This window comes from Erpetoichthys calabaricus, chromosome 9 (genome assembly GCF_900747795.2).
Source record: "Erpetoichthys calabaricus chromosome 9, fErpCal1.3, whole genome shotgun sequence".
Taxonomy (NCBI): Eukaryota; Metazoa; Chordata; class Cladistia; order Polypteriformes; family Polypteridae; genus Erpetoichthys; species Erpetoichthys calabaricus.
This window is the reverse complement of record NC_041402.2, coordinates 107,891,788-107,909,680: the sequence shown is the minus strand read 5'-3', so window position 1 is coordinate 107,909,680 and position 17,893 is coordinate 107,891,788. Positions and strand designations below refer to the sequence as shown.

Here is a 17,893-nt window from a genome sequence, read left to right as displayed (position 1 = left end):
CGGATGGTTCTATATGGTGAACTCACTGAAGGATTCCAACCTCAAGGTGGATCAAAAAAAATGCTGGAAGGCCTGTTCCATTCCACATATGCAGCTTGAGACACTTGCTGAGGACCGTTCATTTTGGAGACAGACAATAAATGAAGAAGTTTATCACTTTGCACAACAACAGACACAACAACAATAAGAGAAAATAATGGCAAGACATCACTATTGAAATCAACCCACAATTGCCTGGGGGGCAATTCCCTTACCCATCATATCCCCAGGTCTGTCTTTCCTGACTTGGCCTTCTATTTTAATTGGTTAATGATGCTGACACATTGCAATAGCTTGAATGAGCTAAAAATGTCTGGCTGCTGAATTTTCTTTGTACTCTGCATCTGATGCATCTCTATTCAGTGTTTAACAATAGTCAGCCAGCATTCATGTATTGCACTTGCACTGATACTGCTTTTTCATTATTTCAATGACCTTGTGAGAACTTTTACCATGTTCATCAATGACTGCAGCAGCATTGGCAGTAAATAATCCAGGTATGAGTGCAGAAAATGAATCTTTAGTGATATGATGCATTTTATGGTTTTATATGCTGTCACGCATGCATGCGGAGACAGTCTAAGGGCTTACCTGAGTGTGAACTACAGAGTCAGGGGTTGATGAATCACACTAATACCTTTTCTCCCTCTTCCACATACCTCCAGAAGGGAAAACCAAGTAAAATTCCATCTACCTCTGGCAACAGACCACACCATTCTCCTGACCTCACTTCCCTCCATATCCTGCCGAGCATGTATAAAGCCAAGACCTCCATTAACCCAACTCAGTCACATACTGACTCCATCTTTGATGACTACTCGTTTTTGATTATGGTGGTTCTAATAATATACGGGGTGGATTCCCCCAAATCATCATCTTTGTTTTTTGTCTTTTCACAATGCTTTAAGCATAATATCAACAAGCTGACCAGCAAGCAGTTGCCAAGAAAATTCTCAACAACATCCTTAACTACATTCCATGCAATTTCCATGAACTACTTGTTATTGATGATGTGTCTGATGTTTGGAGAAACAAAAATAACTTCCTTAATCTTGGCACCAATAATTCGTAGAAGCATTTGTCTCAAACTATTGCAATCCATCTTTTTTCATCACTTTCACAAAATCTTTTCAACAGTCCAAGTTTTATTGGAAGAGAGAGTGAAAAATATTTTTGGGGTCTAAATGTGGTTTATGTGCCACCTTTTTCTGGCTTGAAACCAAATGGCTACAGAAAGGCCAGTTTTTTTTTAATGTTATGAGACTCTTTAAAACAGCTGTCCCATTCATAAATAAAACAGTCCCTGGCATATTTAAAGCTGCACTCCTAGTAGCACTACTTTTAGATTACCATAGATGTTCTAGTTGCTGTTGTTTTACTGTAAATGTTTTAACAACAATTCCATATTTTCATAGGTTTCCTTCAAGCATACTGAATAGCCAATGGATATTGAAGGGTGGGCATTGCCAGTCACAGTATGTAACAAGACAACTTTCTGGCTTTACAGTGAAGAATCATTACAAAGGTGACATTATAGTCATTGACAGTACATCAACATCAATGCAGAAAAAGAAGTTGTTAACCTGTATAAAGAAATATGTCAGATCCTCTGGCTGAGTCTGGAACACAGAAATTTTCACTCCTGGCAACAGAAAATTTGTAATCTGGTTTTGCGTTTGACAAACCTGTGCCCTGACCCAATCGTTTTCCATATGTCTCCATGATTCTGGTGGCTTTGGTATGGACAAACTGTCATCATGTAGCACTGACCTAAAAGCTGAAGACAGATGTTGGTATTCAATAGTGGGTTTTTTTTCCCCCATTGTTAGTAGAAAAGCCAGAGCCATTGACCAGACAGGAGTCACTGTCCATCTTGTGATCTTTGTTTTTGCCATGTCATTGAGACGTGAATGGCATTGACTTTTTGCAAATCTCCGAGCCAGCTATCAGATCAACAAAGCATATTGCACAACAATTGCAAGGGAGGATCTTATGATTAATCTTGATACCCAGTTTTACAAATTGTGTATTTTACAATCAAGTGCTGTCATGCTGCATCCTTGAGACTTCAGTATATACATGTTACAAATGTAACATTATAACAAATTGTACTCTAAACAATGAGAAGTCAAGCAAAATTACACCTATTATTGGCTAACTGAACAGACTACAATATGCAAGCTTCAAGGCAGCTAAGGCCCCTTTTTCAGGCAAGATGTAATATAGAAACTGAAATTCTCTGTGTTTATACAGACACTAGGACAAAAACAGCATTGGAAATCCTTTAAGTGGGTGATTTTCAATATAAAAAATGACCCCTCCAGCCCAAGATTGATTTAGAAGAAAAGGAGAACAATATATAGTTTATATGCCAGGGGGGAGATACTGGGGAAACATCTCTCAGCATGTCATCATTACCCAGAGACAACCTCCTGGAATATAAAAACAAAGACAACAAGAACCACCTCCCCTTGTTGTCACCTATAACCTACATGTATTTCCAGAACCTACCGTCCTGGCGTACAGACAACCACCAAACCTGCAGCAACTAATTGTCCAAAGCTTCCCGAGTGAACCAACAGATAATGATACATCTCCCCGTCTACAGAAAAGAAGTAAAACATGCTCTCACATTTAGAATACAGATCGAGTATTTATACTACACTACTATCAAGAACATCACATAATGGGATCATTTTCCTGTAGATCATCTGATGTAGCCTTCCTACTTCTGTGTATGAAATGTCCCAACCCTGCACTTGATGTGGAAGAAAATGGACAAACACTCTGCCAAAGAATAAATTTACACAGGTTCCACATTAAGCATGGCAATAGCGATGTTCCTGTAGGAGTTCACTTCAGCAGCGATGGACACTATGGGAAGGACTTTAAAATCACAGTACTTATGGGCAACTTCAAGACACAGCAAGAGAGAAAGGAATGGGAAGTTAACACATTGCAGCATGGTTTAAACAGAGATAAGAGATTTATGACCAGGTATGAGGATTATTTACATCTCTCTGACTAACACACATTGTATGGAAAACTCATCAAAACTTCAAAAGACTCTGCTTGATTATTATTGCATCAAAAGATCTTGTTCTCCTCTCCTGCTAAATTAATCATTAAATAAAAAAACAATTAATGTTCATATTCACATCATCTTTGTTAACTAAGAATCTCACAGATGCTATTAAAACAACAATTCACACCAAGACAAAGGTCTGTTTAGTATCTAGAATTCAGATAACATAAAAATGTTTTTATGTATAGCCCTGTAAATGTGAATAATTATACAGCTAGAATACATCAAAATAAATAACATTTCATTACATTTACATTTCAAGTATTTATATTTATTTCATGACAAGAATTCTGAATTAAACTCGCAAAGGACATGCTGTGTGTGCAAAATACTGAATGAACAACACTTACCTGGAGTTGAAGGTTGTAGAGGTTGTTTAAGAACTTTGCTAAGGAGGTAAAAATGTTCACATGCATGAACTGGAACAGACACAGGCTCTTCTCCAGCAAGGCCCAACTCGTATGCCCACTAAACAAAATCAACACAGATGCATAAATTATACTACCACAGAGTCAAAAACAAGAAAATCATGAATGACAAACACTTCTGGGATGTAATTTCAATGTAAATAAAGGACACTATAACAAGACAAAAATACACTATATACTGCATATTAAAAAAGATCGCATATTTCTTTCTATAACTAGCTAATACATAATATATGTAAAAAATGTTTCTAGTATTAACACAAATAAATTAAATGGTACTACCAATCCCTAAAAAATTACAAAAATTATATCCTCCCCAGTCTGCACTACGTACCAGCCACTTCGCGTCTCTGCCGCTCCCATATGTGCATTTCACTTTCACCAAACAACAAATCTTTTAATTCTCGCAGATAGGCCTCTTCATTGGGAAGAAACACTGCTGTTCCCTGATGGCAACACAAATTAGACGATCTAAGTTTAAACCCGAACAATACATTCAATCTCTTTTCGCTGTTCCGCTACTTCACCGAGTAATAATTTCCGTTAGTAAAGATTGCATTAGCACAAACAATCATTTTTTTTTTGAGACTTTCGAATTTTAGTACTTTCATTATCTCTAACCTGCTCTGCATGTGTATCTCGCCAACATTTTTTAATTTTTTACGACGCTATACTTTGTCATCTACTCTTTGTCTTTTATTTCCGGCCCCAGGCATGGTTAAACCTCTTGGCACAAAGTCTCATCTTGCGGGACATGCAAGTATCTCTCTGAAAAAGTCACATCTCGTCCCAGGATTTTTTTATTATAATAGAGAGATTTATATACATACAAATTCTTAGATTGACATGAAATTCTAAAGAAGTGGCTTTTAAAAATAATGGTATATGTTAGAGTGTTTCAAGACATACAGTGCTAGAACTCTCACACATACCATTCCATGGAACAATGCATTTCACAGTATTAAAAAACAACTGAGCAATACTGACATGCTCTTCAATAAGTAAAGGCAAATCCTTGTGCCACTGCAAGCAATTACATTCCAAAAATAGGGTAAAACTCATGATTTCCATCCACCTCATTTTTGTTTATGTTCATTACTAGACAAACTATGGCAGTCAATAAGGGATGACAAACTGACAACCACACATCATCCCTTTCCCTTACAAATTGGCACTATCACTCAATTTCTTGAAAGAATTTACTAATTTCTAAAACTGTGTCACATAACTTATGTACTTTAAGATATTCTACCAAGATGCTCAATTCATCAGTGCAGCATGTATGCTGTCACACTACACTTGAATGAGGAGAAAAGAGAACACAGAGCTTAACTATATGCTACACACATACGCCTAAGTGAAATGGACTAAGTTAAAACAGAGATCCATGCCATAGCAGCTTTATGTCTCCAAGTATCTTCAGCAACTCATTACACTTAATGCATTCAACAACATTATCATAATATCTCAAATCATATACAAGATGAAGATTTATTTTTAGTCCCTGCTGATTAAGTATAAATCTGGAAACATGGCACCATAGTTGATGTACTGTGCCTTTCAAGGGTGTGTTATGTGTAAAAAATACATATGCCCACATATATACACACATACTGTACATCTACATACAGTGACCTATATAATGTATGGAACAAGACACCTTTTTCATTGATTTACCACTCTGCTCCACAGTTTTAAATTACAAATCAAACATTTCAGATGTGATTAAAGTGCACTTTGCAAACTCTAAGGGTATTTGCACAAATTTTGATCACACCATATAGAAATTACAACATTTTTTCTACATGGTTCCCCCATTTCAGGGCACCATAATGTTTGGGATATCACAATTGCTGGTATATTAAAGTAATCATATTTTGTACTTTGTTGCAGATCCCTTCACTGCAAAACATTTTTTCTTAACAAGTAAAAATTTCTTATTTTAAGGTTATATATCTAACTAGCCAACCCGCGGCGTAGCATATGCGGCATAATTATGTATTGATGGGTGAACACTTCCTGAAAGACACAGTTGTCCAAATGAGGTTGGTTTTGAGGATACGACTGTAGGTGAATGAAAAGATGGAACTCTGGAGAGGGCAACATACAATACAGCATTTTACACGCTGCATACAGCAATTCACATCGAAGCATAGACACTGCTAAGACCATGGGATACCCCTCGCAAACTGTTTTACACGCTGCATACAGCGATTCACAACCGCGACAAATAGGATTCTTCTTAGATGGTCCTGTCGCGTCCACCCTCACTCTCGAAGCATACACACTGCCTGGTCATGTGCCCGCTTGCAAGAGCAACGAACAGAGACCCGCCCACCAACTGTAAGACCATGGGATTCCCCTCGCAAACTGTTTTACACGCTGCATACAGGGATTCACATCCGCGACAAACATGCTTCTTCTTATGGGATGGGTTTGAGGATACGACTGTAAGGGAACTCTGGAGATAGCAACATACAATTGTCTGTGACTGAAAACTGGAGGACCAGAGCCGCGCCCCCACCTCCCAGGGGCGGGCGGGGCTCTGACGTGCGTGTGCCATGGTCGGTGGGGCTGTCTTGCGTGCATCTTGCTTGCCATGGACTTAGTGAATTATATATATAGATATTTTGCCCCAAGAGATTAAATATCTCACGTTACAATGATACTTGCTAGATTATTTTGCTCAATTCAAGATAACTGGTCTTAAGATATCCGACTTAGATATAAAAGTGTAATTCCAAGACAATTTCAACTTAAAAAAAGCACAACTGTGAGAGAAAAGCCTGTTATCAACTACAGCAATGAGCATAGCAGTACATGTATTCTTATTTCAAGAACCAGAACTTTCTAGGTTTGTCTTGTTTTAAGAAATGAGTAAGACACAACCCCGAGACTTAAATTAAACTCTTTTTATTCCAGAAAGGTTTTAGAATACAACCTTGATTTTGTTAACAACTACGACATTTCAGATTAACACTTGCCTAATTCAGTAGCCTTTCTCTGTAACTAGTATGATTTAACAGCTGGATTCCCTGCAAAGGGTAGTATTTTATTATATTCAAATGGTAATATTTTTCTTCAAATCAAAATGGTTTCCACATTTTAAAATAAATGACCCTTGTATAAAAAATGTGTCTGGTGGTTTGATGCAAGAGCATTTTCACTGTGTCAAATAAATGGCTTAATCCAAACAGTGTTGCTGGAATTTATTAACATAAAAAGAAAAGTTCAAGAATTTAGGAATCTTTAAAAGTTTTATATAATTCAATGATATCCCCATGGTAGTACTTCACAAGAATATACATTTTGTTTTTCAGTCATATAGTCTCACTGGAATTAAAATTAACCAGCTTCATAGCATCATCAAAACGGGTGGATTTATCCAGGTTAGGGATTTTAATTTCAAATGATAAAACATCTCTATCAAAGACACAGCATCATGAACTTGAAACTCCAAACAATATAATGTGTAGTGTTGCTATGGTTCAAAAGTCGTTTTAAACTCAAAGCCACAAACAAGCGGCAAATAAAACAACGCCAAATCATCTTTGGTGTTTAAACAGCAAAAAGCACGAGTGCTGAGTGACTGTAGCTGTTATATGATGTAATATACAGGATCGTTCCATAATTTTAGGAAAAAAAATTATTTACAGTACTATGCAAAAGTTTTAGGCAGGTGTGAAAAAATGCTGTAAACAAAGAATGTTTTCAAAAATGGAAGTGTTAATCATTTATTTTCATCAATCAACAAAATGCAGTGAATGAACAAAAGAAATCTAAAACAAATCAATATTTGGTGTGACCACCCTTTGCCTTCAAAACAGCATCAATCCTTCTAGGTACACTTGCACACAGTTTTTGAAGGAACTTGGCTGGTAGGTTGTTCCAAACATCTTGGAGAACTAACCACAGATCTTCTGTGGACGTAGGCTTCCTCACATCCTTCTGCCTCTTCATGTAATCCCAGACACACTCAATGATGTTGAGATCAGGGCTCTGTGGGGGCCATACCATCACTTCCAGGACTTCTTGTTCTTCTTTACACTGAAGATAGTTCTTAATGACTTTGGCTGTATGTTTGGGGTCGTTGTCCTGCTGCAGAATAAATTTGGGGCCAATCATACGCCTCCCTGATGGTATTGCATGATGGATAAGTATCTGCCTGTATTTCTCAGCATTGAGAACACCATTAATCCTGACCAAATCTCCAACTCCATTTGCAGAAATGCAGCCCCAAACGTTCACGGAACCTCCACCATGCTTCACTGTTGCCTGCAGACACTCATTATTGTACCGCTTTCCAGCCCTTCGACGAACAAACTGCCTTCTGCAACAGCCAAATATTTCAAATTTTGACTCATCAGTCCAGAGCACCTGCTGCCATTTTTCTGCACCCCAGTTCCAATGTTTTCGTGCATACTTGAGTCGCTTGGCCTTGTTTCCACGTCGGAGGTATGGCTTTTTGGCTGCAACTCTTCCATGAAGACCACTTCTGGCCAGACTTCTCCGGACAGTAGATGGGTGTACCTGGGTCCCGCTGGTTTCTGCCAGTTCTGAGCTGAAGGCACTGCTGGACATCTTCCGATTTCGAGGGGTAATAAGCTTGATGTGTCTTTCATCTGCTGCACTACGTTTCCTTGGCTGACCACTGCGTCTACAATCCTCAACGTTGCCCATTTCTTTGTGCTTCTTCAAAAGAGCTTGAACAGCACATCTTGAAACCCCAGTCTGCTTTGAAATCTTTGTCTGGGAAAGACCTTGCTGATGTAGTATAACTACCTTGTGTCTTGTTGCTGTGCTCAATCTTGCCATGACATGAAACGGTCTTCCACAACCTCACCTTGGTAGCAGAGTTTGGCTGTTCCTCACCCATCCTACATAGCTGTTTCTGTTTCAGTTAATGACTGTGTTTCAACCTACGTGTGACATTGATGATCATTAGCACCTGTTTGGTATAATTGGTTGATCATACACCTGACTACAATCCTACAAAATCCCTGACTTTGTGCAAGTGTACCTATAAGAATTGATGCTGGTTTGAAGGCAAAAGGTAGCAACACCAATGCATTTTGTAAATTGATAACAATAAACAATCATTATTTATATTTCTGAAAGCATTCTTTGTTTACAGCATTTTTTCACACCTGCCTAAAACTTTTGTACAGTACTGTACGTCAATGACATTGTTGAGTATATGAAAAGCTAACGGTATAATTACATTGTTTTTGTTTGTTTTTTTTTGTTTTTTTTTTACATAAATACGGTTATTTATTTTTTTTAACAAATATAATATTCAGCACTCTTTTTGACCCCTTCTTTATCATGTAATGGAACATACCTTTCTTTGAGCATGCGTAAACGTGTTCCCTGTGAAGCGTCCTTAGCTTTCCCACCCATCAGTTGTTACATTTTGAAACGTTCTCACCATAAGGTTAACAATGTTACATAGTTAGCTAAAATACTGCTTTGCTCTTCGCAGCTGATAAAGTAACATATTTATGCATATAAACCAATGGATTCACTTGACGAAGTCACACTGGAAATATTAAAAGGTAAGTTTCTAATTGACATTTACTGTTGCTGCAGTGCATTCTGTTTTTATGAATTCACAAGAATTCACCTGTCCACGTAGATACCTATAATCATTACGACACAAAACAGAAGTAGTGGGGCAAGCTAGTTTCGTGTAACCATTACATAAGATTTTAAAAATAAATGCAGGGGTTTATGTTATAAATATTTATTTTTTCATTTACGGTTTTCACCTTTGCAATTTAACCAGCAAACACTGGCCTGAATTATAACTTACGCTGCATGCAGTTCTTGCATTCGAACATATTGGTACATTTAGCGCTTCTCTTGCCATTTTAGGCATTAATGAGTAGTTTGAGGCTGCACAGCAACACCAGACTGTTTTTATCGAGCGCCACGATTGTTAGATTTCATATATACAGAGTTATTATGAAATAAATGTTAGCTAAATGTCGTTGATTTGTTACAGTGATTTATTTAAAAAGTTGTTAAAGACGTTCTGATACAGACTTCTGCTTGCTTAAAAATAAATTGAAATGTATCTTTTAAAAATGTGCCAAGTTCTAACTGCGTTGCACGCGCCTCATGTTATTACCGGTAGTAAAAGTGAACACGACCCAAGTTGCTTCTATTTGAGATACCTTTAAAGAAAAACTTTAAAATGTAGAGGCCAGTATTTTAAAATTATTATCAATTTTGAGGTATCCACAATTGTAAGCTCATTGTTCGAATATAAAAAGATTGCGGCACTTGAAACTGCAATGGGAGCACTTATCCCCCTTAACTTCGTTATCAATACCATACATGAGCACGTCATATAAATATATATATTCTAGAGTCAGCCCTGAGTGAGACAGTGCTCTTTATTACTTTAATGGCACAGGTGAAGGCCCCAGTCTGAGTGAAATGTTAACGCCCTGCTAATTTTATACACTCGCAAATTAAGTTAGTAAGTCATATGTATCGTGTCCTTGATCAGGCAACACGGTAAATACACCTCTGTAGGATATATCTACTTGCCTAAAACCTCAGTATGATATACTTGTTCAGAAAGGAAACAAAATGTAAAACATTTATAAAAAGGTATCATGATTTGCACTTGTACCATCTTTCAAGAAACTCTTAAACTTATAAAAATTTGTAAATTTAGCACTTAAAGCCTAAAACCTGAGTTGGAAATGACTGCCGGTAATTGTGAAGATGATGTCCAAATATGAATGAATTACTGGTCTTCTCTGTTGCTTTAAAGTTGCAAATGTTACAGAAGATCTTCTGGGGACTCTTTCACGTGAAGATCTGAACATTTCCTTCGAAGAAAACCTCATGGCCAGCAGTACATCAAGAGGTCAGCATTATTTATTTTATTTTATTTTTATTTATTTATTTATTTTTTTTAAGAAATATTGTTGAGCAAACAATGTAGTTATTATCACTTTTGCTTTGTTCTTTTTGTTGAGATTAAAGGCTTCTGTAGCAACTTTTATGTCAGAAGTGTCCATGTCCTGATGATATCTGAGATCAAGCAGGGGAGAAATATTAATGATAATAGGGAAAAGGAGGACATTTATGATATGAAAGTGATGACAACATAAATATATATTTATAGATGTGGAAATGTGAAGAGTAGAAACTTGGGCATGGTCCTTCTCAATTAAAATTTTCCATAATTCAATAAAAGCAGTTTGAAATGTCACCTGAGCGCAGGACAGCTCATGCATCCATCAAGGCTGTTTCCCCAACATGTTCACCTCACCATATGAATCTTTGTGTAAACACATATTTATGTATTTTTGTCATTTATACAAAGTCTATATTAATTTACAAATGTTTTGATAAAATTTATCATGGTGCCAGAGAATGATAGCGTGTTACATGTTAATTAGCACACAGAAGTAAGAATTTCACAGTACTCATGTAGCACTTATTTAGTTCAATACAACATATTGTGAAAATACTCCATATCAATAGATGTCTGAGCACATATCATTTCTGTGTTTTATAAGGAAGTAAAGATGATGATGACTATCTTGTTTTTAGTTACATAAAAATATTAACAATGAAAATATAAGTGGTCAGATATTTGAGCAATGCTGTCTTTGATTACTAATTTCATTTACGTTAAATAAAAGTAAATATTTCCATTTATGTCAGGCTTCATCAAATTTCATAATTCATAAACTGTTTATTGATAACTGGTGACTATTTTCAATGTCCTTTTCCTGTATTTCTTTTTTTTAACAGGAGCAGTTTTCTGTGCAGCAAGATAACTTACAAGACAGCTGCACATCTCCCTCCTCGTCTGAATGCAATACTCCAACAAATGCCAAGTTTTTCACCTACCCATCAATCCAGTGAGCAAGGATGTTCCAGAAAACTTTTAAGAGAAGCCAGCCCCTCTAAAATCATTCAACTACCAAGCCCTGAATACATACTTCATAGTGACAGTGAGTTGGAGCAGGTCAGAAAACACTGCAGCGCATAGGGAAAGAGGAGCATTGTATTCTTTCAAAGGATCTGTGCTGTAGATTAATTAGAAATACAGTGACCAACATAGTGCCCATACTGAGGATAACAACAAAGGAAGACAAATATACCTCCAAACATGAGGTTTCTTCAATGGCAAAACGTATAGTCAAGTATTATCCAAAGCTATGTGCAGCTGAAGATCAAAATTCATGGGTGAGTGTAAGTAACTAGTTTTTATAGGGGTTATAGACTGAGCAGTCACACCTTGTACTCACTTGCAAACTTTTTAAAAGAGTGTAATCTCATTACAGGAACCTGTGTTTAAACAATTCCTGAAAAGGCCACAGAATATCTGCACACCTCAGAAGCGACAAGACTGTATGCCTCAAATAAATAAAGAGATGTTTCGGCATCACCACTGACAAGCCTGATGCTGCTGAAGTCAAGAATTCAGGTGAGGCCAATTCCACTGCATCCTCAGGGAATTCTATTGCTTCAGCGACGCTTGTTATTGTGTCACCTACTAGTCGTACCCAAGAAGTTACAGCAGAGAAAGAATGTGAACCATCTGGTAAGTGCACAATAGAGATGGTCATATCCCATCTTAGTTCAGACTGTTTAGAAAACACAACTGATTGGATTATTCATTTACATGTTTTTGCAGCTGTTGACACAATAGCTGACAGCCACTAAATACAGGCCAGGCACTACAAAACACTACAGGACCTTTATAAGAAACCAAAACCAAATAAATTTGCAGTTACCTAGCTCCTTGATCATGAATTTAATGCACAGAGGTCATTTATAGATTCTATGGGAGGCTTACCCATGCTTTAAAGAACTGGATCATGTAAGTACATAAAACAGACATTTGACTGAAATATTTTTGAAAATGGTTTCTTAAAATATGTGCTGACTTAGAGTGTGCTTATTTTATAGATAATGGATGAAATGTGTTGTATTCTTAGTTGGAATAATCTTAACTACATCACAGAAGTTAAGAGCGGATGGACCAGTTTTTATGGAAAAGCACAGCTGTATGGAGTAATGAAGAAGATCCTGAAGCTTCCACATATGCACGATGATGGTAACATTTGTCATGCATATTTTATTCAAACTCATTTTATAGTTAGTTATGCAGTTTACTCAGTGTTGCAGCATGATAGGCCTAAATGAAAGTCAAATTGAAGTTGTTTAAAGTTATGATATTTTGCAGTTGATGCTCAAAGGGTTGCACTTTTTTATGCCATTTTTTCCATAAAGACCAAGTCTATATTATAGTAAGCCAAACTTTGAGAAATTTTCATGCAAAATATTACTACTGCTCTCTTTGCCAGTAACTATTGATTTGTAAATTCCAGGTTCCCTTTTCTTCATTGTATTAGAAGGTTGTACTGTGTTATTCTGAAATAAATTTTTCCTTATAATTATGTTTTTAAAAAGCCATTTATTAGCATTGTAAATAATTTTGTCTAGCATCTTTTTAAGACAACAGAATAATAAACTGACTGACACTATCCTTTATTAGGTATAAATAATGAAGGAATATTTTAAAGAATACTTAAAACTTTAAATATGATCTATGTAAGGTTCATTTCAATTGTTTGTTCATGTTCTAGCATATTAGTAGGTAAAAATAATATCAGACATCATATCATTTTTATTATAAATCATTCTTAATTTAAAGCTTGCTGCATGTTGTTGTTTTCATTAAAAGAAGAATGCTTGAGTTATATTAGAACATAATGCAAAAGATATTTAATCTTATTTTTTTCCATTAGTGAAAAATGCCGTCGCCATGTTTAGAGCTCTGCCATCCATGTTTCCGTCACTTTCTCTACCCCCAAAAAAGCTGGGAAACAAAACATGAGGCATTAGTTCATGGCCTTAAGGTAAAGCTTTGCATTTTTACATTGCTTAAAGGAAAAATAAAGACAGTTACTGCAATTCTATTTATCTGTGACTGGCGGCAATTTTCAGGGTTGTTTTAATGTTAGCTATAGGAACGACATTATACATTAAACGGTTTGATTAAAAGGGCTCAACAGAATATAACAATATTCAATTTTTAGTGATTTCTTTGCTATTTCAATTACAAGCTGTGTATAACTGCTTCTGTTAAAATTAGCACATTAATTCAGTATTATAAATAAGTAAATGTATAATAAATCTGTATAGGACTACAGAGGATAAAATAAATTCAGCCTATTTTCTTTGTTGGTTTTTGTTTGTCTTGAAGACCTCCGAGAATCCTGATGCCTTTCTACAGCACAGACTGACCACTGACTAGCGCTGCCCTTATTGTGGACCAAGATAACTGCATGCTAGCTATTGAAAGTGACCATTTGACAACTTTCCCTCAAGAAATGTTGAAGGAACGTATCATGTACCTTATGGCATACTATTATGCACTACATCTAACATATCCTAAGTGCATTGCCGCTGTCCTCTCTGCAATTCAAACTGAAATATTACTGGACATAATTTGAAGGGAAAATACAAATATGCTAGAAGAAAAATTGCATGAGCCAAATGTAGAACAGGAAATGCATGTCTATGATGTACTGTATATACTTACCATTACCATATTTGAAAATCAATTAGATAAACTGTAGATAATTTGATATTTTGTGGACTGTAACATGTTAGGTTGTATTTTCTTTGTCTTGTTTTTTGGCAAAGTTACCAGTTAAAATTTTGTTTATGTAATTAAGCTTGTTATGCATTTCTAACTGTAACAAGATGAGACAGTCCTGAACTACAATGTACAATAATGATATGGATATGATGTTTATGTTATACAGTGCATCCGGAAAGTATTCACAGAGCATCACTTTTTCCACATTTTGTTATGTTACAGCCTTATTCCAAAATGGATTAAATTCATTTTTTTTCCTCAGAATTCTACACACAACACCCCATAATGACAACGTGAAAAAAGTTTACTTGAGGTTTTTTCAAATTTATTAAAAATAAAAAAATTGAGAAAGCACATGTACATAAGTATTCACAGCCTCTGCCATGAAGCTCAAAACTGAGCTCAGGTGCATCCCGTTTCCCCTGATCATCCTTGAGATGTTTCTGCAGCTTAATTGGAGTCCACCTGTGGTAAATTCAGTTGATTGGACATGATTTGGAAAGGCACACACCTGTCTATATAAGGTCCCACAGTCGACAGTTCATGTCAGAGCATAAACCAAGCATGAAGTCAAAGGAATTGTCTGTAGACCTCCGAGACAGGATTGTCTCGAGGCACAAATCTGGGGAAGGTTACAGAAAATTTCTGCTGCTTTGAAGGTCCCAATGAGCACAGTGGCCTCCATCTTCCGTAAGTGGAAGAAGTTTGAAACCATAAGGACTCTTCCTAGAGCTGGCCGGCCATCTAAACTGAGCGATCGGGGGAGAAGGGCCTTAGTCAGGGAGGTGACCAAGAACCTGCTGGTCACTCTGTCAGAGCTCCAGAGGTCCTCTGTGGAGAGAGGAGAACCTTCCAGAAGGACAACCATCTCTGTAGCAATCCACCAATCAGGCCTGTATGGTAGAGTGGCCAGATGGAAGCCACTCCTTAGTAAAAGGCACATGGCAGCCCGCCTGGAGTTTGCCAAAAGGCACCTGAAGGACTCTCAGACCATGAGAAAGAAAATTCTCTGGTCTGATGAGACGAAGATTGAACTCTTTGGTGTGAATGCCAAGCGTCACGTTTGGAGGAAACCAGGCACCACTCATCACCAGGCCAATACCATCTCTACAGTGAAGCATGGTGGTGGCAGCATCATGCTGTGGGGATGTTTTTCAGTGGCAGGGACTGGGAGACTAGTCAGGTTAAAGGGAAAGATGACTGTAGCAATGTACAGAGACATCCTGGATGAAAACCTGCTCCAGAGCGCTCTTGACCTCAGACTGGGGTGACGGTTCATCTTTCAGCAGGACAACGACCCTAAGCACACAGCCAAGATACCAAAGGAGTGGCTTCAGGACAACTCTGTGAATGTCCTTGAGTGGCCCAGCCAGAGCCCAGACTTGAATCCGATTGAACATCCCTGGAGAGATCTTAAAATGGCTGTGCACTGACACTTCCCATCCAACCTGATGGAGCTTGAGAGATGCTGTAAAGAGGAATGGGCGAAACTGGCCAAGGATAGGTGTGCCAAGCTTGTGGCATCATATTCAAAAAGACTTGAGGCTGTAATTGCTGCCAAAGGTGCATCAACAAAGTATTGAGCAAAGGCTGTGAATACTTATGTACATGTGATTTCTCAGTTTTTTTATTTTTAATAAATTTGCAAAAACCTCAAGTAAACTTTTTTCACGTTGTCATTATGGGGTGTTGTGTGTAGAATTCTGAGGAAAAAAATGAATTTAATCCATTTAGGAATAAGGCTGTAACATAACGAAATGTGGAAAAAGTGATGTGCTGTGAATACTTTCCGGATGCACTGTATACAAGGTAATCTTCCTGTGTCAACTAATTTTCATGTGCTTATGTTTTTCTCTGTTTCTGTATTGTAAACACAGCAGTAGTGCTGTTGGATACCGATGTAATACTTAAAGAGCAATGCTAATGATTATGTCTTTACTGTAAGTTATTTTATCTATTCAGGAAGCCAACATATATCAGGAAATTATATATTAATTATGTGTCTTGAATGTAGGAATGAATTCCTAATTCAAACCTCTGCTAAAATATTTGGTTTCAATTTGAAATGAAGACCATCCTAAAAGGAGAGCACTGTGCTACTTTTACCTTATTCTTTTGTAGGTGGACTGAAATTTGTTTGTATATATCATGCAAATATAGCTTAGTATGTGTTGAAATTAACTACTTTCAGGATTTTTTAAAAATCCAAGTCAATATATCTCACCCCATTGGCATATAATTTTGCTTATTTCAAGCATTTATTTCTTAATAATTGTATGTTTTTTTCTTATTCTGTGATTTTTGTAAAATAATTCTCCTGTTTTAAGATATATGCTCCGAGATTAAATATTGGACTACCTATTTCAAGATGAGCTAACTTGTTTCAAGTAACAAGACTTTCTTTCTCCACTGGTATTAAGAATTTTCCACTTATATTAGTGATTTATTCTCTTGTTCCTTGGCCTTTATTTTTCAGTGTGCTAAAATTAAGAATGCAAAACAACTGAATTAAAAATTATATTCTAATATTCAGTGTATTTCCACCGTAGAAAGTCTAATCTCAAGTAATTTGTTCTAAAAAACAGCATTTTCTACTTATTTCAAACCTTTGAACGCCTATAAGAGCTTTCTTATTTCTAGACTGGAACGAACTTATTTTAAGATTTCTTGGTAAGTAAAATTATCTTGCTGCATGGACAGATAATTTCACTAATATGAAGTCATTTTCTCCTGAAATTCAGTGCTTTTATCTTATTTCTAGGCTAAGTTTTTTTGCAGAGTTGCATGGACTGGCTGCTTGTAGTAGGCGATTCATAGACATCACCAGGTTCTGATTATCTTCTGTGGTGATGGTTGCATCAGAGGCTTGGCAGATCATCTTCAGCTACTGCTTGTTTCACGGTGCTTCTGTCCTTAGGTTTTTTCTTCAATATATGGAAGGCATGGTCAATTGGATTTAAATCAGTTCACTAGCTTGGCCATTCAGAATATTTCCATTTCTTAGGGTATGTTTGGGATAACTATGAAAACTGCTCCGGGGTGCTATACAAGGGCCAACTCTGCACTCTGTCCGCGAAAGGTTAACACTAGAATTACCAAAGCCTACGAAAAAACTTGTAAATCCGGCCCACCTTAAATCCTTTTGCACCTCTCCATCAGTGTCATTCATCATGTAAAAGTGCTGATCAAGACAAGCAGCAAGTAGCCTACTATTCCATCCCCCCACCGCCTCAGAACGTGCACAAAGTTCTCCCAGCTCATGCCTTGATTATCTGGGAGTGAAGTGCTGGAGTTTTAGAATGGAAATAATAGATCATTATTTGGAACAAATACATTTCATGTGTGTTCCGTTCTACAATAATCTGTGTAAACACATTGTTAAAACAGAAACATTTTTCATATTTTAGAAATAAATGACAAAATGTAGGCATAAACTATATAATGTGTGAAGCCTGAAGTCCAAAGATCAAATAAACACTTTAATCAAGAGTGTCCTGGTTCGATCCTGACTGCCTTGTATATTTGTCATTTTGAGTAGTGAGCTGCTCTTATTGTTAATATTATATAATAAACACATACATTTGGTTTGCATCTGTAACAGCCGTTGTACATTTATAGTACTTGTAATTCTCTCAGTCACGATCACGATACATACTACCGGTACCACCCTACCAAGGGATCTGATGCTGTTAGTATTTATTT

General features: G+C 36.8%; 1 protein-coding gene across 2 annotated transcripts in view; it reads right to left on the bottom strand.

The window, feature by feature from the left end:
- The window catches only part of pdpr (pyruvate dehydrogenase phosphatase regulatory subunit), a 305,042-nt gene that overhangs the window by 116,749 nt on the left and 170,400 nt on the right, over window positions 1–17,893 (bottom strand). For both annotated transcript variants that reach the window (XM_051931537.1, XM_051931538.1), the window contains one exon: window positions 3,475–3,592. In XM_051931537.1, the coding sequence (XP_051787497.1) occupies window positions 3,475–3,592 (118 nt within the window). The remainder of the gene's footprint in view (window positions 1–3,474; window positions 3,593–17,893) is intronic.